This window comes from Ischnura elegans, chromosome 7, assembly GCF_921293095.1.
Source record: "Ischnura elegans chromosome 7, ioIscEleg1.1, whole genome shotgun sequence".
Lineage (NCBI taxonomy): Eukaryota > Metazoa > Arthropoda > Insecta > Odonata > Coenagrionidae > Ischnura > Ischnura elegans.
Genome location: NC_060252.1, coordinates 31,761,673 through 31,785,368, shown reverse-complemented (window position 1 = coordinate 31,785,368; position 23,696 = coordinate 31,761,673). Strand labels below are relative to the sequence as shown.

The 23,696-nt window shown below is 39.2% G+C and overlaps 1 protein-coding gene across 5 annotated transcripts in view; it reads left to right on the top strand.

Annotated features, from left to right (window-relative positions):
• Window positions 1–23,696, top strand: part of LOC124162869 — a 316,654-nt gene that overhangs the window by 115,371 nt on the left and 177,587 nt on the right. For all 5 annotated transcript variants that reach the window (XM_046539558.1, XM_046539557.1, XM_046539556.1 and 2 more), the window contains one exon: window positions 13,752–14,136. In XM_046539558.1, coding sequence (XP_046395514.1) covers window positions 13,752–14,136 — 385 coding nt within the window. The remainder of the gene's footprint in view (window positions 1–13,751; window positions 14,137–23,696) is intronic.

Genomic DNA, 23,696 nt, shown 5'->3' with positions numbered 1-23,696 from the left:
CAGCGAAACTGAGTTTAAAAAACTTTAATATGCGCAAAAGAGCCGTCCATTTATAAAACTCGAATTTTTTTCAGTTATTTGCCTCGGTAATTGAATTCTCTGAAAAAAAAAGAAAATTTTTTCACTTGATCATTTTTTTAATGAAAATTAGCTACGTCATTCATCTCCAAACTTGTAGGGATTATAAGGCTGCTAAAATGGGGTGGAAATACTATTTCAGTCCGCTTGTCACAGTCAACAGACCCAGGAGAATAGCAATCAAACTAACGTCGAAAATGGAAACTTGGAGATCGAAAATCGCCCAGTAGCATTCCAGAATCGATATTCAGAAGCGATGATGATTATGTCAATATAAGCCAAAAACTTCCCATGTGACGTACGTAGTATTTGAAAATAGTTGGAATTCAAATGGATCTGGTTTATTTTGGGGTTATGTCTTTCCTCTCTCGTTGAAGTCAACGTCTGTGCTGAAGTACAGAGAGAATGTGCAGCGCTGATCCTAGTCGATGTATAAATGGAGTAACCCGAAAATTTTTTTCACCTAACAGTTTGAAATTTCTAAGTAGGGAAACCAACCACTTCAGTATGCTTTAATTTACGGGCTACTTCGTTTTATGTCTTATAAAGTTTCACAGCATTTTGTGTCAGTAGTTATAAAACGTTGATTTAGCATACTCTACGTTACGTTTAGAGAAAAAATAAATTGCTACACCATATTTGTGATTGAATCATTTTTCTGACTAGTCCGTAGTTAATCATATTAAATGTTCGATGAAATACTGGCCATTTGGGTAGACTCATGCATATATTGTCTCTTCCACGGAAAGAAATCGTCCCAGAGTGAACAAAGGTCATAATTGTCAGAATGAAGTCATATCATACCCCAAAGTCCGGAGAGGGCCGAAAAATTGGGATTATGAAGCCATGCATCATTCTTAAAACCATTTCTTCTTGCCCGTATAAGACGTATTTTTATAGATCAATAGCTCATGAATTGAAATCGTTCGTATAGATTTTGAGATAGGGCATTAGAATTGAGTTTTCTCTAATAAATAGGCGGTTCTGACGTTTGAGAGGTCGTAAGCCTTAAACATCGTATTCGAAATCATGTTACTGTGGATGTCAGAGGCAGGTAAATAAATCTGGGGTTCCGGGCTGGATGGCGTTCAAATGCTTTGCTTCCCTGAAACTGGGTCAATGGAGGCGTTCAGTCTGCCTCCTCGCGAAAATACATTTTCCGCGAATGATTTCTCGAGGGCGTCAGTTCATGAAGTTCCGGCGTGACTGCGCGGTGCAAAACTCGAACAATTTCAGTCCCGTGAAATTAACTTCGCGTTTAAACGAGGTTTTACATAACTGTATCTGATGTTTATTGAATAAATTTAATGAATGATAGTATTTAACTATTTCAGTGTTATTTATATTTTTCCTGACTTAATGCGGTAGTCTATGCCGTCTGGTTCGATAGGCTTTGGCCTCATCTCGGTTTTTCTTCCTGTTACTCAACCATTTTTTTTTGTTTAAAATGGTTTCTAATATCTTTTTTCACGGCGTCATCTCATCTACCCAATTAGCATTTATTAGCTAACTTGAAAAGTCTTACGGCTTGTCTATTCTTGCTGTTAACCTTCTAATTATTGATTGCATTTCTGAAATGCGTTTTCCCTATATATTCTAACCCTAGAATATCCACTTCCTTGTAGTTTTCACCTTAAAGGTTCCCAGTGCGTGTCTATTTCTTTGAAAACATTATGCTTATATTTTCAACGTGTGGAGCTGGGGAAAATCTCGCGAAGCAAACTTGCGAAGTGACGACGAAACCAAAAGTCATCGTAAATTTTTATGTTTTCGAATATAATTTTAATATTTCAAATTTTCCTGTCATACGTAAACGACGTAAGCCGAGGTAAATGTGGCGAAGAACTTTTAGAAGTGTTGAATCAAGTAGCGGGATTTTTCCTGTGGGACTGCCCCTCTCCTCATATGGTTCCTCTCTTCCCCTCATAATCTCTCTATAGTCTCAGTCTATTTTTCACTCGTTAAAAGTTTTTAAATGAGACCCCTCTAAGACCTTGAGTAAGCCCATTTCTAAAACAAAGAGCAATGGGAATCCTTAGCATTCCCTTCATTAAAAATAGTCTTCAGTATTGTTTCTCTGTGCATTCTGCTCCAAAATTCCAATTATTTTTCTCTAGTATTTTTTTATGTAAAGAAGTCATTCTTGCACCTTTTTTTTAAATATCCTTACTAATGCTTTGCTTCCCGAGGGTACCTTCCTTTGAAAAAAAAAGACTTTTCCTCTGACGTCAGAGTGTGAGTAGGGCATCGGAAGGTGAGCGAGGCGACACATTTAAGGTCCTTGGTCGTTTAAAGAGCGGAAATGCGCCGACGTCGAGTGGGCTATGTCGCAGCTTCCCCTCCGTTCTCTGGGCTCTTTTTCTAGTCCTAGACCTCCTCGCCCCGTCCTAGGCGGAAACATAGAACAAGGGAGAGGAATTCTAGGCACGAAGCGCCTTCTGCTACAATTTTTTCCGACGAGGGGCGCGGTCCGTGGGATGGGAGGAAGAAAGCGCTCGGGAATGTGTTCTCTTTTTTTTTCGCAATAATGAAGAAGAACAACTTGAGATGGAAGGGCTTAGTCTGGTGATTGCCTGGAGGGCGTAACGGCCAAGTTCCTTCCCACCATTCCTTGCGAAACGTTCGAGAGTAACGATCCCCCAGGACTGCAGGAGGCTTTCGCTGGCATTTTATTTTTGCGTCATATTTTTCCGGCTAGTGCTTATGGTCACGAATTCAATGCCTGTCTCCCTCTTTGGTTACGCAAAATATTTCGCTTATTTGTGTTAGCGGTTAGAGTTAATAATAATTGCTCAGAATGGCATTTAAGCTGGGGAATATGATGATACCGAGATATCATTATTAATTTTGTCGACGTGGATACTTATTTTCTCGAATTTTCAACAGTTATTACTCCTGTTTTGAATACATTATTATCAAAATTATTAGATGTGTTATCGTGAAACCTTTTTTTTGTGTTAGTAGTATTAGCTCAGGTGATTTCGATAGACATCCTCGAAACGGTGGGAGATATTCGCGGTTTATTTGCACAAATGACCGCTGATCAGTACTCATGGATGACGAACTGGTACCATAAAAAGTGCCCAATAGCCGAGAGAAATTATTCTTGAATATTTGTGAAGAACCACCCGCACCAGGAATATCACTTTCTCAGTTGATTTTTTTATATTTGTATAACAATTAATGTTCCCGATTTCAGTTTTTTTTTGTTTCGAAAATATTTTCACTCATCAGAGATCACGTGATGTGGGATTTTGCCGTTTAAATTATGGTCGCGTGCGCTTACGCCGATAATCGTGATTATAATCGCTCTTTTTTTATCTTCATTCCTTAGTTTTCTTACGTGTTCATCCAATTTGTTGCGTAAGTTTTCCTTTAGCAATACATCCTGTCCGTATTCGGACTAGGACCAGTATACGTACACTGGCCTCGATCGAAGTCAACTGGCAGCCCGTTATTGACGTTCCTCTTGGTCTGCTATACTGCGGAGAGTGGGCTGAAATGTGGCCGTCTGAGGAATTCAAGGTCCATTCTTTAGAAAATGTCAGCGTCGCGACGGTCGTTTGGGTAGGAGTTCTGGATAGCGGCGCGGCGGTTGAAGACTTCGGGCGCAAGGTCGAATGTGTAGGCGATGGAAGAATTCTCGTCATTCCTTGGGGATGTATTCTTCCTGCATGAGTTCGCCAATACGTGCTACGGGTTCTTCAGTTCCCTCCGTCAAGAGGTCAAGGACAGATAATTGGGCTTGGAATTTTGGTTTTTATTAGGTACAGGATTGCGAATGACTTTTGAACATGCGATTCAGCATATCTCGAGCATCAGACGAAAAAAAATGGCGATTTTTACTAAAAGTAATTATGGATTCTGATTTGCTTAAGCCATATGTTGACCTACTTCACAAATAGACATGCCTCATTAGTACGAAGGTTCGTAAAGGATGGTGCTTATCATCGCGTTGCAGAAAGGCGTTGCAGTGATTGTTGCGGCCTGTAAATGACTCGTGTAGTCACGGGGTTATATCAAAGACTCGCCCTTGAATCCTTTGCTAGTATTATAGCAAGCCAACATCTCACAAAGATGAAATAATCTTTCTATCCAATCTGAATGGTAACAGTGTCAAGCATCTTCGATTGTTTTGCTGGTTTATTAACCTTTTTCCAACCTGTTATCTAAGAAAAAGTGTGATAATACATTAAGCGAACTGAAATCGACATCCGAATTATTATTTGTTTTTTTGGAGAACATTTCTTGACTCCGATTGAAAGGAATTATTTTGAGTGTTAAATTTTTTCTTTCTCCATAATCATGTATTTCTTTCTTTAATTACTTGAATGGTCGACGAAGAAGAGTGAGGTTATTTTAAATCATTAATTTTCCGTGCATTGAGTTTTAGCATTTATATTTGCATCAAAGGAAGTTATTTAATCACTCATGAAAAGCAAATTGCAAATTGCTCGAAAATGAAAAAAGAACTAAAATTATCGTAGCTAGTTTGTTATGTTTACACGAACAAGAAATTGATAACTTTAATTCGCTGCTAATAATACGGCTATCTTCTATATTTTTTCTACTGTATAGATACCTTTTTCTCAACTTATACTCAACCAAACTCTACAAATAAGGTACCAAAATGCACAGAATTTATCAGAGAACATGCGACGGCATATCTTACTTTACAAATATTGCTATTGTTTCCTAAAATTGGTTTTTAAATAATAAAAAAAAAACAAAAAAAACGGTTAATATTCCTGACATTAACGGCGCACAAACTGAGATATTTTTTCATTTGCAACAATATCTCGCATTCTTTAAATAACTTTTATCAAAATGCGGCTGATTCCACATTCAAGTCTCCTGTTGATACGTAAGTATGAGTCATCATGTGCGTTTAACAGAGGATTGTGTAATTACTTCCAATGTTGTGTTTAAAGAGGTCCTCTGACCTCAATTTGTACATGAAAATTCCAATTAAATTTGTACGTAAGACCCTGCCTTTTTTTCTACGTTTAAAATTAGAAACGCGCCTATCCCTCTGTGGATCTGTATTGAAAAGAGCAGGGGAAGCCCGCTGGGAGCGGGCGCAGCACGCTCGTAACAAATTATTACCACTCTTATTGATTATATACAAAAGCATGTGGTTAGGTTAACTTGAAGATGATAAGTTGCTAATAGGATCAAGAATCTAACATTTGAATCTATTCAATTCTATTGACATTTATGAATGGAAAAATTTGGAATCGGAAAAAGCGACTCACAGATAATTTAGAATGGAGAATTGTTAGACATTTTCGAATTTAGTTTCATTTTCATCAGCCCATAAAATTTACTGTGTGTAGTTAGCCTTAAATATTTATTGGAACTAGTAAATTTATTGCTTTTACGTGGCAGGATGATGTCAATCTTGAAGCCATACCAGAGAAACACATTTTATATGGCATTCAATTCCGCTTGGGAAATAAAGCATCGCTCTTCCTGTCAATTTGTGTTCACTGTACACCCGAAAAAAGTCATTCCTATAAAATTTGATGGTGATTGTTCGTTTGCTGCATATGGAAGAATCGTACTCCGCTTGCATTGATGACGTATTGGTAATATCATTGCTCGTATATTGCGTCCATACTTAACCACATGCCAAGAGATAAGGCTCTTTTTTTCAACCCTTGGTTTGGCTTTTTTCTCTAGCCTATGTGACATTTGTGTCATACACAGCGTTGATGTTTTAGCTAGCGTGTCAGAACATGTAAAGGAAGGCGCTTGTCTTAACATTTTTCTATTGAAGTTTTTTTCTACAGCTGATACCGAAAAAAGTGTTCATTTTTACATTCTAAAGTAAATATATCTTGAATTTACTTCGATAATCCCATAAAATGCTCTTAGTTGCTACAAAAAGAAAACTGGCATTAAAAATTGATTTTTTAGTTTCTTTTCCTTCCTCGGAATTTCTTTTGTTTTTAATAGCGTTTAGTCCTCAGTGTGAACTAGCATGATTTATTAAATTATCTATTTTATTTATCTTTTTAGTGTGCATAACGTCTATTGATTTCGGGGTTGTAGCCCCATTTCGATGGAAGTGATGGAAAAAACGCATTTTGCTCGACAGGTTATATAGCCTTTTAATATTACTCTAATAATATTGTTACGGTTTTTTTTATAACTCAAGTCTTATTATTAATTGTTCCATTTATGCTAAGAGTAATTAGCTTTCATGGCCACCGGATGCATTTTAAATGTAGAGGATACTTATCCCTGGAAAAACGAGTGTGTGTATTCATAAAAATTAGGAAGCGCAACCGGGATATAGTCTGTTTTTTTTAGTTGATTTTCAGTTAAAATTAGATAATATAGCATTGATTATATTTTTATAGAAATATTGGCATTACTACTTAACATTGATTATGTATAAGTGCAGCAAATTAAATGGTTCCCTCCGTGAAGTTCAATTTTACATTGAGTGCTTATACCCTACTGCGGAGGGAAAATTGGTAGGAAACGTTGAGTAACTGCTGACAATGTGAGTTAAAATTTTATTAACTTTTTCATTAAATAACAATATGATTAAATGAGGCACGCCGTAGTGGCAAATATTTTTAAAAATTTCCTTTGTAAAATTTCGGAAAATTTGTATTTGTCTCGGCAATAGTTTTTTGAAATCTTCAAAGATGCGAAAGTTGATTAGAAGCCCTAGATAGCTGTGTACAAAAATTCTACTTGCATTCTCATAATATATTGCATAATTTGATCACGTTAGATATCAATAAATTACATCCTCAACATTTTAACAGGACATGGAGCGTTTCGCTTGTTGGTATCTCTGTGAAGAAATGACTTTGCTGACTCGTTTGTCGCCTGCTTGTATGTTTGATTTATAAGTGCACTATTGTATTATGAGCGATACAGACACGGCTGCAATCATTGGAGTAATTTATTAAGTGGGCCACTCCAATGAATGAAAAAGGGACCGATGATTATTCTGTTTAATGACCTGCTCTAAAGGGAACTATTTATGTCGCTATTGGATTGAATTCTCCTCTAAAATGATAGGGTGTATCACATTAGTGGCTGATTCGTTACAAAGGTGAATATTGCTTTCAAAGCGATACCGAAAATTGCCTTTTCATTGAGGTCTTGGCCCGGACCGATGAAGCCGCTCGTTTCGTCCGCTAGACATTTAGCCAATCCACTTCGTAGGTATTTTGATTTGAGTATGAAAAGTAAATGCTCAAAGGGTTTTTCATATTTGGTAATTTAAAAAAATTGAACAATTCGGAATCGGTATGAAGGAAAAAAAGTGAAATTTTTTAAAATCTATACCGCATTGAAAGTCATTAGTAATTCAACAAGATGGAAGTTGTTGAGGATTTTTGTTTTGGGGCGTTCGAAGGGCGCCATTCGAGGTTTGAACCGGAGACCATTATGTCAGATGGCATAGGCTCTCCCAATTGGCTACCAAGCTCCTACTGCTGAAAAATGTCCTCGAAGTACGAGGTTGCTCACAAAACGATAGAAGCAGGCCCACCTAATGTGAATGTACGATTATTGGCGCACTCTATGCACCAGTCTGGGGTGATCTCTACCCTCACTTATCCCGACCAACCATCGGGTGAACCAGTGAGTGACAAGGTTCGTTTTACGGTGAATTTTTACAAAGCAAACGAGAGAATATTTCTTATTGTGTGTCTCTTAAGTTAAAATGTAGTATATAACAACTCAGGCAAGAATAAGGTAAATTATCCAGGCAAATATTTTTTTCCGTATTCTTTTCGTTACTAACCTATTCGTGTTCAAACTCGAAGTCTTGCATAAATAGCCACGATGCTTTAATAGCGACCGTGTGGCTTCCGAACTTAGTGCTGATGTTGGAACCGAATTCCACGGCGCATATCTATCAGCTCAGGTATCTATCTGTTTAGGTACATGAGCGAAGTATAATTGCCTTGAAATAAAAGTCATATTTACCGGTTATTCAGATAATGAGAGTAGGAAGATGGTATTTCTTAGGCGCCGTGTAATGGATGGCTTAAGTTGGATGGCAGGTGGCACGCCCTGGGCGGTAAATATAAAAAGGTACCGATCGGAGGGGAGGCCATTATCTTTCACCCGCTCCCCTTTCGAAGTGATTTTCATGAAAATGATAATCCGGGGAAATGGGCGTTGTTTGGGGAAAACGATCGTCTCTAAGGAAGAAAACGATTCCGTGCCTAATTCCGCCAGCCTGCGTGTCCTGCCACCGACGGGCGTTCGATCCCACTTGGCGCCTGGATGGCGCCGGTCGCGGCTTTCAAGGCAATAGCGGCGACTGCGCGTGAAATTCTCCCCTTATACTCTCTCTTTGTGAGCCCATACTTCCTACTGGTCACTAATATTTTGTCACCATCCAGGGCTTATGTTTAATGTGGGCGCAGAAACTATAAATTTGCATTCGATTCTGGATGCTAATGACTGAAATGCATGAAATGTATGAAGAAATATGAATGGAACCTAATTTGCTTGCTATTTCTGCATTAAATACGGATGTACAGGGTTATCGTAAAATAATTTAAGTATACCGGGACTAGCCACGGTGATAACTTTTACGGGAGTCACCCGCAATGCACAATTGTGCGAAAAATCCACAGAGAAAAAATCATTCGCCTTGACCGGGATTCGAACCCGGATCCCTCGATTTCCGGCCGAGTGCTTTAGCCAGTTAAGCTACCGAGGCGTCATTCTTCCCTGTGGAAATTTGTGGACTATACCGGACTAGGTGGTATGCTCAGCAGTCCATACCACCTTGTCCGGTATAGTCCACAAATTTCCACAGGGAAGAATGACGCCTCGGTAGCTTAACTGGCTAAAGCACTCGGCCGGAAATCGAAGGATCCGGGTTCGAAACCCGGTCAAGGCGAATGATTTTTTCTCTGTGGATTTTTCGCACTATCGTAAAATAATGTTGCGGTTTCTTCTTTTCATCAGAAGACAGTAGGGAAATTTCAAGATGTTATGTTGGTATCCATGATAGCCTACATTATAAATAAATAATAATAAATAAATAAATAATAATGAATAAATTTTAAATTCGCGACCTAAACCACTTAATAAACAGAAATAAGAAAGCAATAACTACCATTGATGAAGAAATTTAGCGAATGTTTCAACAGAAGCTGAGTATCGTTTGGACATCTGTCGAGCGATTAAGAGCGCGCATATTGAATATCGCAAATTATGAAAAAATGACTGTTTGAGACGGATTTCGTAAAATAAAGAAATATAAACTGTAAGTATTTCTATTTTTATTTTAATCATGTTGAAAACCGTACTATTCTTTTATGATCACCCTGTATTTAAAATTTAGAAGTCTATTTTAGTGTTTTCAGTCCTCTTTGTGGTTAAAATGCTTATTTTTGAGGGTGTTCGAGTGACACAAAGATTATGGTATCCTGAAACTCATAAATAAGTTATGTTAAGTAAAAAATTTTGGGCTATGTCGCCGTGTCAATTTTTGGATGGCCCCAGCGTTTCCCGACCTATGCTGGTCGCTAAGATTCCCTTGAAAAAGCGACAAACATCTGTCGGGAAGCGTTGGGGTCACCCAAAAATTGACGCGGCGACATAGCCCAAAAGTTTTTTTTATATGCCGAGTACCCGCGAAATTTTTAACGAAGAATTGCATAAATAAGTTGTTAGATTGCAGCCAATATGGAAGACTCATTAGAATTTATATTCTAGGCTTCTTATTAATCCTGCCAGTTTCAAAAATCCATCTTTCTCTGAAATCCATCTCTGAAACAAAGCTGTTATGAATCTATAAAATGTGAGCATATCATGAATGTGACCTCATGGATTTTCCATTTTTGCAGCTTCATAGTATGTATATCCAAACCGTTACTTACAAGTGCGTGATCGTCTCGCATGAAATTGTATTGCAGTCATATCGACTGATATTCATCCCAAGTTAAGTAAATTTTCCTAGTCGAAGATCCTTTTGGACTAAAAGTTATCACGAGTGCATTCTAGCCGCATTAGTTGATGTTTTTACAGTCCCAGAGGTCGAAGGCGTTTAAGTTTTAAAAAATAAACGCGAGAATACTTCTGTCAAAGTGTTTCCCAAGTTTAAATGTAGTTAATTATAAGTCAGAACTGGAGAAGGGACATTATCTGTGCATTTATATTTTCTGTATTCTTTTCGTTACTCATCTTGTTGTGCTTAAACTGGAATCTAGAATCCGACAGTGGTAATTGAATGAAAATTATAAAATATTATTTACTCTACATCTCGAAGCATAAAAAATATTACATGATGGTTCTCTGAATCACAAAATACTGTAAGTGTATCCGCAACTAACGAAAAACGTGGCAACTACAATTACACAAAAAAACCTTTCCGTCCGCGAATAGTTTTTCAATGTTAAATGGGCACAATATGCGTGCAAATGAAACAAGACCAAATTGAGTATTGAAAAGGATTGCTTAACTAATACTCTTGGGGTAAACTGAACTAAAACTATTGGCTACAATAGTTAATTTCAATTATTGTGTTTGATTGAATGCAATTTTTTGTTTTTCCTCTACGATGTGGTCAATTATTGCATTAAGTACCAAAATTGCACTTGGTACAAAAAATTGCATTTAGTCCCAAAGTACCAAAAAATTAGAATAGAATAGAACGTAAGTACCAAAAAAATTAAATTTTGGAGTTAGGCTTATTCATGGGACACTAGGGTATGGGATAAAGTATGTGTCAAGAGCTTGTAGTCATGTCTTGTTGCCAGTTCTAGTACATGCGTCGATACTACGCCATTGTGAGTGAGTGTCCCCGACTCAATCACCTAGCCCTGGGTCAATTACCTTGCAATACAGGCTCTTCTCGGTTGCGTTAGGAATTGCTGTGGGGTAAAACGAGCTCTCCGTGTAATTCGCAAACGTGGGTGCATCTGGGACTTGGTTTCGGCTCAATTACAGCAGAATTGGATTTCATACGCGGCGTTCGTCGAGTCGATTGGAACTGTAGCTAGCGGTTATTTTGGAGCACCTTCAGGAGATGCAGTAGTAGGCACCATCGCACGCATTTTCCTGTATCAAAGAGATTAAACTGAATCACGCGAAGTGTATTCATGTTCCACATTGAGTGAACGGTCCATCGTCTTGTCGGATAGTCCATACTCATAATGCCCTTCGAGTAGTGCAGTGCGATTGCAATCATGTATAGGGATTACTTGAAAAGCCGTTTTAGAAATATATTTTATAATTCTAATTACATTATTTTTAGTTCATGTCTATAATCCCTTGAAGGTTGAAGTCAGCATTCTAAATGCAGTCTGAACGTGGATCCGTTTACATTTTCATTTTATTTTAGTTAGCAGTGCCTAATGCGATTGCTATCACCAGTCATCTTTCAGTTGATTAAAGTTTTAGCGAATAGATTTACCTCCTCAATTTCAAATAATTTGTGCTCAACATTATAACGGCAACAATATGATAAAGTACCTAACTACTATTTCGTAACTACTGCTTTGTCATTAATCGTTAACGTTAATTAACGTCGTGCATCGATATCTTTTAGAATATGGAGACTTTGCTCCGCAAACGAATATTTTGAAGATTTCAGTAGCGCGGAAAATGCTGAAAAGAAAAGATATCGTCCGCAAATTGCCGTTGGTCGTTGTTGAAGACTATAAAGCTCGGAGGGACACAGAAAATTTGGTAATTTTGACGAAGTGATCGTGTGAAGCATTTGAAAAAAGTTTAGTTGAATGGTTAGTTTGAAAGCCCAATTAAAGGTAATTCCTAATGACCGGCATGCGTTCTGACACATTCAGTTGCTGGCAATTTTCGATTTCATCCAGACGTGCACGCCTGGAATCATAGTCTTGTTTTATTTTTATATTTACTTTTTAGTTTAGTTAGGTGTGCATTATTCATATCCGTATTTTTTAGTAAAAATACTTTTTTGCATAAAATTATGCATACAAACCCAAAAAATCAGTTTAAAAATTCTGAATGGTGAGTTTATTTTTTCTTTAAACACGAATCAAAATTAGATAACATGAAGTAATAATTTATTTAGCATTTAAAGTGTTGTTTTTGTCTTTTTTTGTTCCCTTGAATCATCTAATCGAAATGATACAAACATAGTATTTCAATAGAAGTATCCTCCGATAATTTTCTGCTGTCGCGACGGCTTGAAATATTCATTCTCTCATATCCCTCAAACTTTATTCCTCGCGTCATTATTTCAGTCTCCCGAGCTGGAAATCCAAATTTATTGCTTCGGTGGAACAAAGCTCCTGAATCAACTGTTACCCGGGGATGAATTCAATGTTTCCTTCTCGCGATAGTGATCAATTAAATAATTCCTCGTTTTCAAAGTTTCAACAAGTGTTTATTGCACCCTAATCCTACTTCACGGATGGCGTGCGTTGAACGTATTTTGTCTCTGGCGGACGTATTTCCTGCTAGCTGTACCTTTGATTATTTACGCTGTTTTCGTAAAATTTATCTGATTTTATGGGAATATTTATTTGGATCCGGCTTATTGGTGTTGATTGTTCAGATTTTAATGACGTATAAATGGTGTCTTTAGATTAGTCATGTCTTGGAAGATGCGTTAATGGTATCATAGATACCATTACCAATGATAGTATTATTGTATCTTCCTAGTTCAAGTTCAAAACCCAGTCTAGCATTTTGGTGTACACAACAGTCTACTATTACTCTACGAAGCAATCTGTTCTTACCTGGTTAAATTTAGAGGCCTAAAATAAAATTCAAGGGATTTTGCTAGTTTTTTCGGTTTCACCATTTTTTTCAATTCTAAAGTAAACAGTAGCTACACAAGGGATGGAAGTTAAAAATTAAAATAGTGATAAGTATTACGCGTCATTCATTTTCATTTACTTATACGTTGACGATTCTTATCTCGCAGAGACACTTAAAAAATCTTTGCTCTTGATCAATTAAAATGGCGTTATCCCTATTAGCAAAGTGGCCCGCTTAACATAAAACATTTTTTGTCTGTTTTTCAGTATATAAATGAGTAAATAGTACTTAGAGAGCTGCGTGACCTATTTCATAAAGCATCCGAGTTCTTTTTCGTCGTCAAGTACCCTGGCCACTTTATATCAATTAGAGATTTACCAATTTTACTTTTGGACTTTGGTGTCTTTATAGACCAGTCTTTGAAAATGATGCTCAGAACTGCGTACGGACGCCAGCCGCCGCTATCGAACTCTGCTGGCAGCGAACGGATCTACTTTTGCTCTGTTAAACCCCGATCATATTAATTTTTCTTGGAGTAGATGAACTTATTTTAAACCAAATCAATGAAAAATAGTGAAACTCATGACATATTCCTTTCATTAGTGCTCAACCCGTGAATCTATCTTGAAACCTATTGTAGAGAACTTGAGATGAAATAAGACTTACAGGACTTTTTTCTCTCTCGATACGCAAAAGTATCCTCCCTGCTACTGGTTAATTTCAAGAGAAATTGGAGCTTTCCTCAAATAATGACTATCATTACTCGAGTTACATCATTTTAAGTTGTTTGGAAAAATGTAACGGGTATTGAAGGGTAAGCTCCGTGTCAAGGCAATGTTACGTTGCAGCGAACGGGGCATTACTCATTTGATAAGTAGGTATTGTCTCTGGATGATGACAATGAACTCATCATATGCATTGTCGCTTTTTTATTGCAGAGAACGGCCTCCTGAGCTACGAGAACCCCAACTACCACCTGGACCCAGCTCGTCTGGACGATGCGCTCAACTCGAACACAGACACGGCCGAGCGGCTCTATGAGGAGCTGTGCCACGAGCTGGACGCCGTGTGCCTGGCCGGCGGGGGCAAGCGCGGGGGAGGCCCAGAGGACGGAGGCGGGGGGGCGGTGGGGAGGCGCAACTACGCCTCCCTAGACATCGGCTCGATGGGCGTGGACGTGACCTCTGGCCCCGTCACGGGCCCCACCAAGAGGAAGACGCTTCCCAAGCAGGAGTGCGCCGTGCGGGAAGTGCTCATGGACCAGGCGGAGGACGACGGGGATGAGGAGGAAATTGAATACGAGGACTCCAACGAGAACAACCGGTGAGTTTATAACTTTGCATATTCATCGACTCGAAAGCTACTAAATGAGGCAAAATTATTTGGGGGGGTTTTAACCTTCAATCATTGATGTTGGCTCGTAGTTTTCTTTCACTGGATTTCCTGGAGCTCTCCATCTTCCGGGTTTTCGCCGCGTTTTTTGTCAGAGGTTGACGACAATTTTGCTGGGATTACACAAGACGCTTGAAAAACTGAAGACTGGTATCCATGAGCGTTGTAATTTTATTTTATCTAGCAATGCCTTATGCGATTGGTAGCAATGACGATCTTTCGGTGCGAATCCTCTAGCGAACGGATGTACCTCCTCAATTTCAAAGTATATTTGCTCGATATTATTCCGTCCACAGAATGATGAAGTACCTACTACTACGTCGTGTTAAACCTGGTTCGTCATTAATTTCAGATTAACGTCGTGCATCGATAGGTTTTGTAATACAATGACATTGTTCCACAAGCGAACTTTTTTAAAGATGTTAACGTCGCAAAAAATGTTGAAAAAGGAAAGAAATCGTCTGCGCATTGTATTGGGTCATTGTTCAAGACTATAAAATGTGGGAGGACGGAAAATATTTGATAAAGTCGGCTAAATAATCCCTATCGGCACTTCAATCTGAGGACGCCTCGCAAAGTGCCGATAGTTTTCAATAGCCTCCGTTTTTTTATGAGACCCTAAATGATAGAAACATTAATATGTCAGACCTTACCCTTGCTGAGTGAAGTGCGTCAAGGGGCCACATGTTTTGTTGACCACAAATTTTTCGAAAATTGCTACCTCTAGTGTTATCTATGTCAACATGATACTCTGCAGGCCTCAGTATTGTGAGGTATGAAGTGTTGGGGCACGGGTTGTTGACCTGGGAGCTAATTGTGCTTTGTATTTTAATATTTGCCTAATTTTTATTGTAGTTCTTAATCGTTCGAGAAAAAACGAACTCCATCATTATTTATTTTTCGGAAAGGTATCTCTTTTATTTTATATTTTCAATGAAATATGGTGCATATAAAATAATCTTCTTAATATAGGGATCGGGTTGGTCAGGGGGCTAGAGTGCTGGCTTCCCAATCAATTGGCCCGGATTGAAATCCCGGCGGTGGCAGATAATTTTCAGAGGTCATCCGATCGCTGCTTGAATGTTGTGTGGCGGATTTCAATCCCAACACTGCGTCCGTCGGATGGGACGCTAAGCCGTGGTCCCCGCGCAGCGTGATGCCGACGCCGGGTTTCTCTCCACCCTTCCCTCCATACCCTTCCCTCATGGCGCAAATGATCTCAGCCTCTGGTCGCCACCTCCAAGTACCATACCATGTTCACAATATTTTTATTGAAAGATGTTAGTTCTTATTTTGCTTAAGCTATCAATTCCAAGGACTTGGCCTTCGAAGCTCTATCGTAATCCGAGTGCAAATTTTTTGACGTGTATATTTTGAGGATGAATAGATCATCACTTCCGAAACGCTGCATTTCTTAACATACTACGTGCGTTTTCAATTTTTCGTACCAGCTTTCTTAATGAGGTCGGCGCGAGGAACTAAGTGTACGCTATTTCCGTGAATATTTTATAGAGGTAGTTTCTCTCCGTTCTTCATCTAATTATGGTACAACAATAGGCTTCCTGTGCTATTATTTATGGACATTGAATTAGGAAAACTGCATTTTACACAGACTATAATTGTAGAGTCCGTGGTAAAATTAGTAAATTTGGTCCTTGTCTAAGCAAAGAAAAAATGTGGAATTACTGTTGGAATATATTTGTCATTTTGGATAAAATTAATATAATGTTCCTTGTACCATAAGAATGACGATAAATATAAAATAAATACCCATTATTGTGTTAATAATTGAAGCATTAGCAAAATTAATGGTGCAGTTGAAGTAAAATCACGTTAATTAATTAAAAATGGTGCTGTAGTTGTTTCGCATAGATGGAAAAAGTTGAAAAGATTGAATTATACACATTCTATGTATCACAGTGGCGTAACTAGGAATATGCCTTAGGGGGAAGAGGGGGTTTAAAGGGGGCTACCACCCCAGGAAACGGGGATTTCAGGAAAATTTGTGAAAAACAACATGCCTGAAAATGCATTTTACATCATTTTGGCACTTAAATTTTAACTTTTAGCGGATGCAGTTGTGATATATCAAATCAGACAAGATTTTCAAATATTTTTTTCATTTCGCTGAGGCTTTGGGGGGGATACATCCCCTCATCCCCTCTATAGTTACTTCACTGATGTATATTGGTCCTTTTTCAACTCAATGGATGTCGTGTGCAGGGTTGAAATATTTTTTGATAACATTCCCGAAAAGCAGTTGTTTTAGATCGCACGGTCCTGAACCAACCCCCTTAATCGGGATACTTTATGTGCATGCGGAGTGGATGTGAGGTGGCGTTGGCTGAAGCACTCGTGATGTGTCTGGCTTGGATGGCCCTTGTATGATGAGTTGTGCGCCCTTCCAAAACGTGACCCTGGTTCATATTTGCCCTTTTGCCTGCACACGACGCTTGGCCATTAGTCGTCGCAGTGACTCGCGTTCTCTAGTCGCTTCGCCATCTTGACGCGAATGTAAGGAAGAAAATGGGAAAACAAAAGCGGAACTACCGCGCGCCGTCTCGCTGCAATTCCGTCGCTCTTAATTATTCGCCTCCTCTTGCGTGGGAAACTCTTGACTTCCAATTGTCGATGAGACTGAAGAGTAGTCGAGCAAATCTCACCTGTCTCATCCTTCACTAAGGTCGACGTCCGCCCCGGGAGGAAAAAAAACCTTCATTTTTTTAAATCTTCGCGGGCGAAAGCTGGTATTCCTGCCGTATGGAAATGCATAGCGGACAGACAAATAGACATACTCTTATATATCATGTATACAGATAATCCTGAATATTCCTTTTACCATATCTCCATCTATTTCTAAGAAGCCGAGAGTGACCGGTGTTTTTGGCCACCCAACTCCCACCGAAGCGAGAGGGGAAAAGGTCTCACTGTTCAACCCCCCCCCCCCCACCTCACCCTCTTAATGTTTCCGAATGTTACATTAAGTACCCCCTCCAAAAATGAACTCCCCCGAAATGTGTCCCATGTCATCATGCACCCCCTGCTCCCAAAAATTTTCGAGATACGCTTTCTATCTGACCATCGTGATCGTTAGAAAGAACATACATCAGTATATCCACCCTTAGTAGAGTTATGAAGGAATGAGAATGCTCCATCGCGTTGAACCATGTTTTTAGTCAGCCTGAGGCGATAACATGCGGTCACGCGGACCGAAAACGGGCGTAGCCAGTCTCTTTCAGACTATTTCCGTAAAAATTAATTATTGTGAATGTACTGTTGACCTTACTTTCTAGACCCTAGCAGAGTGCTGTGTGTGGACCTTAGCATTAATGAAAATGTGTTCTCCCCTCTTTCGCTAGATTAGTGAGAACAAGAACGCATTGACTCAGTTAGTGGATGACAGTTTTTATTTAATTATCACCAGGGTGGCGTACATACGAAAAAATAACATGAAATTCACTTTCGAGTTGCCCCGCGATCGAAGATACATCAATTAACTAAGCATGGATGATAATAATTTTGATTTTGTGGTTTATAAGTAACGCCCGTTACAAAAAAAACAAGACACTCATTTACGAGCTGATGTGTTGAATATTAATGGTTGTAGTCATTTCGTCAATAATAACCTCAAATTCGGTACACCTTATCAACTTCTTTTACATAAGGTTATGCCGATCTATGAAATTTTAGAAAAGAAATATTTTAGTAAAATAAGACTCTGCTATATTCCCACTGAGTTTTATTATGACACTACGCGTTTCATCGTTACAAACAACACGTGCCCAACATCATACAAGATATCATACAAGATAAAAGAAATATACTTATTATAAACGATGACCTGTTACACTATCAAAGATCTTCGTCACAGGGCTAAAATAGAAGGTCTTTTGTTGAAAATTTTACAGTGTAATACGGACCTTTGAGTTTTCTAAACGTTTTATACTAGCCAGCGGTCTGTCTGTGGTTCTATCATACAAGTACGCCTGCGTTGTTAGGTAGGGCGTTTAAAATTACGTTACTGGAAAGGTGATCTTGTAAAGCCATTTTAAGATGGCTTGAGAAAAATATAAATCGACGGTTCCATTTCCTACGTCGTCTTGACCCTGTGCTCAAATATATTCTTGACCCTCTAACACCTTCTTTCTCTCTCTGTATTCCTGACTCTTTTGGACGGAAATTATGGATTCGCATGCGTGTAGACAGAATTTGAAGTACAAAAGAACCGCTGCTGGTATCAGGCGCGTTCCCAGAAGGTATTTTATCATCGAGCTCGTTAGGGTGGGTGTGGCAGTTGTTGGTCGTTAATACTTCCAGCTCCCTAGTGAGGGACGAAAAACAACGCCTCGGGAGAAATTTAATGATATCATTATGCGAAGGAGCTGTGGCGACCAATAGCGTCTCTCGCCTGAAATGACTTGATCCGTTTCAGTGTAAAGGCAACTCCTTATTGTGGTTCTGAGGGGTGAATAAGAATATTCGAATCTTGGCCTGGAATATAATGTACGAGATGCCAGATAACGTAATGTACGTAACGCCTCGTATTTTGAATGTACAGTGTAGTCATTAAAAGAAATTGCCCAATATCTTCAAGTTATATCATGCATGTGGTCTTTGTTGTAGATCATTAATAGGATCATAGGCGGATCTAGGGGGGGGGGGGGGAGGGCATGTGCCCCTCCACCCTCCAGACCCCTAAAAAAAATGCAAGATTTTTAATACGATCCCGTTATCATTGCATTCGTTTTGTATTACGATGTATTTTTGTGCCCCCTCAGAACAAAATCCTGGATACGGCCTTGCTTGCCCCCCCCCCCCCCCAGAAAGAAATTCTGGATCTGCCCCTGAATAGGATAATACATGACGAGAATTTTTTTGATACTAAATCCAAACCCCATGTATTTATGAAAAAAATCACCTTGCCATTAATGAACAGGTTTTTTGTTTTTCGAAGGACAAATTGCATAGGGAGTCCTGAATCTAATTAAATTTTTACGGAAGCATAAATACCGACGTTGGACGGGTTTAATACCGTAAGTACTGGCGGCGGCGGAGCAGTCCTCATGCCACATCCACGTGAAGGTCTCTCGGGTAAATTACCGGGTCAGTTGATCCATCTCCTCCAACGTTTCGGCAACTAACTGTGTTGTCGTCTTCTGGGACAACGGTCAGTCCCTTAGGGCGATACTGTAGTTTGTTGTCGAAACGTCGAAGGAGATGGATATGCTGACCCGGAAGGTTACCCGAGAAACCTTCATGAGCATACTCCACCGAGAAAGCGTGAAACATTTGATTACACGTTGTGGTATATTTTGGCGTCATTTGAATGGGAAGTTTTTGGTATCACCTATGGTCCGCCGTCGAAAAATCTAGTGTTTACGATATTCCTGATGAAGTCATTCATCAATGTCATAAGTGAACTATATTATATCTCGCCCGATACGTGTGAGGCCACTGGAGTGATGTTAGCATCATGAGACCTACCCTCAATGAACCATGCCATCCTCATTTTTTTTCCAATGAATTTGCCATTGGACTGTTGCCGTTGTATTTGTTTCCATCCCAACACAATAACGCATTGTTAAAATGGAATCAGGCCTCATCGCGGTGGATGAAGATTCATATCGCTTGACTTATGCTCAGATTTTTCCTCGTTAACCCCGTATTCATTTTTTTCCGTCGAGTCGGTGAGTTAGAATCCGACGGACTGATGTCCGCTCTTGAATGCAATATGGTCCGAGTCATATTTTCCCCGTTGGACTCTGGATGATGAATGGCGCCGGTCTGTGGATGAGGGGCTGAGAAGCATTAGTATTCCCATTTGAGCACGTTCCCCTCTGCTTCTCACTGAAAATCCAAACGAGGGGTCAAGCAGGAAAAATGGCGGGTCGCGAGAGTATAACCGGATTAGTGTCGTGGTATTTATTGCGTGATGAATGCGTTCGGAGGTGGTCGTGCAAGAAAAAAATTCATATCCAACTTTTTTATGTCGTTAATGTTGTAGTTTTCTGAAATATTGTAAAATATTTCTTCTCTTTCAATAGCCAGGATGACTAGGGTATTCCTTTATTGAAATGTTTACGCAGGTAGAGTGTGACGGGAAAAATATCCGATTTAAAATCTGACCGATGCAGCCGATTGAAAGGGGCGATTGATTTTGGTGAGAATGTTTCAATTTCAATAATTTAGCACTTATTTCACGGAAGGAAATGTTAGGGAGCAGAGTAGTTTTTAGAAATCCTGACGTATGTGCCAACTCTGGAAATTATCCTGATATAGTAGGACTTTCGTTGACAAGTACTCTAGCTGGAGGATAAAATTCTACTGCTACTTATAAATTTGAATCAGTCGCAATCGTAATTACATCTTGATGATTTTTTATTTTAGGCAACGTCTCCTCTTTCTCTTGCTATTAGAGGTATTGAGATTTTGAGTTGCTCATTGCTACCATCATTTCATTTTACAGCACTTGTATATTTCTTGTTATTTACATGATTCCTCATATGTGAATACAGTGGAACTTGGTTATAACGTCATCAAAGGGACCAGAAGATTTTTAACGTTATATCCGAGTGACGTTATAAAAAAAAGCAGCCTTTAATCTGAGTGAAAGGACAAAGTAAAAATGCAAATGTTCTGCTGCATAAGGTGACTGAAGTGATGTGACTGATACTAACCGTAACTAACGAAACAAACAATACAATACAGTGTGCCTGTGTCAGTGCACCTTGTAGAATGTAGGGGTGGGAAGGGATAAGACCCAGGTATGCGGGACAGCCCCCGCTCCCTCCAGACACCAATTAAACAAAAGAGTTGCATCCCGTCACCGGCTCAACGTCCAGCTTGTGACCTGTTTTTGCTTTTGATGTTTCTACTCATGGTTTCTATGAACTTCGGGACATAATACAATCACACTACCACCTTCGCAACCTAAGAATAGCAAAATTTTTGACGCTATACCCGAGCGTCGCAATATTTTTTGACGATATAAACGGGTTTTCGTACAACATAAAATGTTCAATTTTGGCTGGTCTGTATAAAATGTGACGTTAAACCCGAGTTGACGTTACAGTCGATGCCGTTATAACCAAGTTCCACTGTATATCACAGTACCTATGTCTCTCTTCACCTCTAGAATGTGTGGTAGGGAGTGAGTATTTTTTCCCCAACATGAACTCAGTTACTTTTAGTTATCACCATAGTTGCTCGTACAATTACGTGGCTGGGATTGGTTCTCACCAAGCATCCACGACCTACGACATTACTTTATCTCAAATGGACATGTTTTGAGCTCTGGCCATGAAAGAATGACTGATGTGGATTAGATAGTGACTGTTGGTGGGATATATGTTCTCTGTACAGTGGAAGTGATCTCCATTTTTTAGTGGAAGCCTTATTAGAGGCGGCTACAGGGGAACAGACTTGATCACGTGACTCTCCGTGTGGCCGGCCGGCCGGCCCTGGCTTCGGCCGTGGCTCTCGGTGAAAAGGGGTCGATAGACACCGCACTGCAATGCTTCCCTTGACGCCTCTGGCCACGTGGCTGGCGTCACCAGACGTTCCGAACATCCCAGCAAAGTTCTACCATTTCGTCTGGGGGAATTTTTACCGAATTTCGAATGTCATTCTTATTTTTAGGTTTTACGCGATAAACCATGCAATCGAGTGGTCCCAGAAACAACATCTTTTATCAATATGGACGTTGAATATTTCAGCTAAGTGAAGCCTTATAAGTTTTTTTATGTAAACCTGTTTATTAGGGTGATCATTTATAGGAATAATGACATCAATTGTGGGTGACCGTGGTGTTAGAGGGCTTGACTGCAGACCGAAACGTCCGGGGTTCTTAACCGGGGTGAATCCGGCGTATTTGATCGTTCAACCCCAGGCGCACGGGTGACCCTGGAAAGGAACTGCCGCCCAACTTTGAATAAGAGATATTTGGCTATGTCGGAGGTGAGTTCTACCCTCGCAAACCGAAACTAACCTCGGGTTCAAACACTAGTAGAGTGTTCTCGAAAATTTCATATTAAACCTTCACCTACTGAGGAATAAATGAGGAATGTTGTAGGGAAAACATTGAATGTTTTCTTATAAAAACAAGTGAAGAGTTCAATGCCCCGTGTTAATCGATTACCCTAATTTAATTTTTTTAAATGGTTCACATAGAGCAATGTTTCCAATTTAAAGTGTACTTTTAGCAATGAAAAATGAAACAAATGAGCTGCAGTAATAGATGAAATAGACGCAGTAGCAAAACTACCTAGCAGCTTGATATCCACATGTTGACTATTTTCTTCTTTAATATAAATTATTATAATATTAGTTGATTTTAATTAAGTTAACATTGTATTAAATACATGAAATGGGGTTAATATCAATAGGGATATACTTCATCAGTATGAAAAGATGCATGATTAGAAAACATTGTTCAGTTAAAAATTTGGTGTGGTCACATGGATTAATCTGGGAGTGGGCACCTTTTAACATATCGAATCGGCGTGGGAGTAGTCATAGCGTTGATCGCCGAGCGCGTCGTGACGCAGTGCCGGATTTAGATGCGATGAAAACATCTCCCTGATGCGGTGGGCGGGGATAGTCACGTGATTAGGGGTTGGGCCGGTTGGCTGGGCACTGGCCTCCATGTTTCTCCCACTCCCTTGGCCTCCACACTCCGTCAGCCGCTGACCTCATATCACCACGTGGGCAGACACACGCTTCCCATCCGGGTGTCACCGAGGTGGCCGTGCCGATGTCCCGCAGAGCTTATTCACTCTAAGCGACCAGTTTACCATACAAATGAAAAATTTTATCGTACATGTTTGCGTTGCAAGTTCAATATTGTGTTTGGGTGAATAGTAAAATTAATACCAATAAACTGAATATAGACCTATATTTTCAAAACTGTTTACTCTTTCCATGAAGTGCGAATTCGAAATGCAATTTGTGAGTTTTGATTTTTTTCCTTTTATATCTTATGTATAATTATTTTTCATTCGTTTGTATTCGTTTTGTTTCGGTTTACCCGAAGCAGGGATACTTTTTCAAATTTTTTCCTAATTTTTTATTTCTATATTTTTGTTGGAAATAATGAAATAAAAACTTGGTAAGGTCACTGTTATCGATACTATAATAACAGTGAACCTTACAAAGTTTTTATTTCTTTATTTCCAATATGGCGAGATTTCACAAAGGAAAGACTGAAGTTATCAGCTATATTTTTGTGATTTATATTTTATTAATTTTAATGATCTATTCTTTTAAATAATTTCTACTATTCTGACTGAGCCTAGAATGAGGTATGTGGCATGAAAGGGATAGGATATAGTATAGGTACCTACCACAATACCGCATTAGAATTTGTGACTAGCCACATCGGACATGACGGTCCGTTTCGACACAAAGGTGAAATTAAAGCTGCTGATTTACGATATTCCGCCATGTATTGAAATAACGTTAATGTGTCCACGTTTAATGTGCGTGCATGTAAT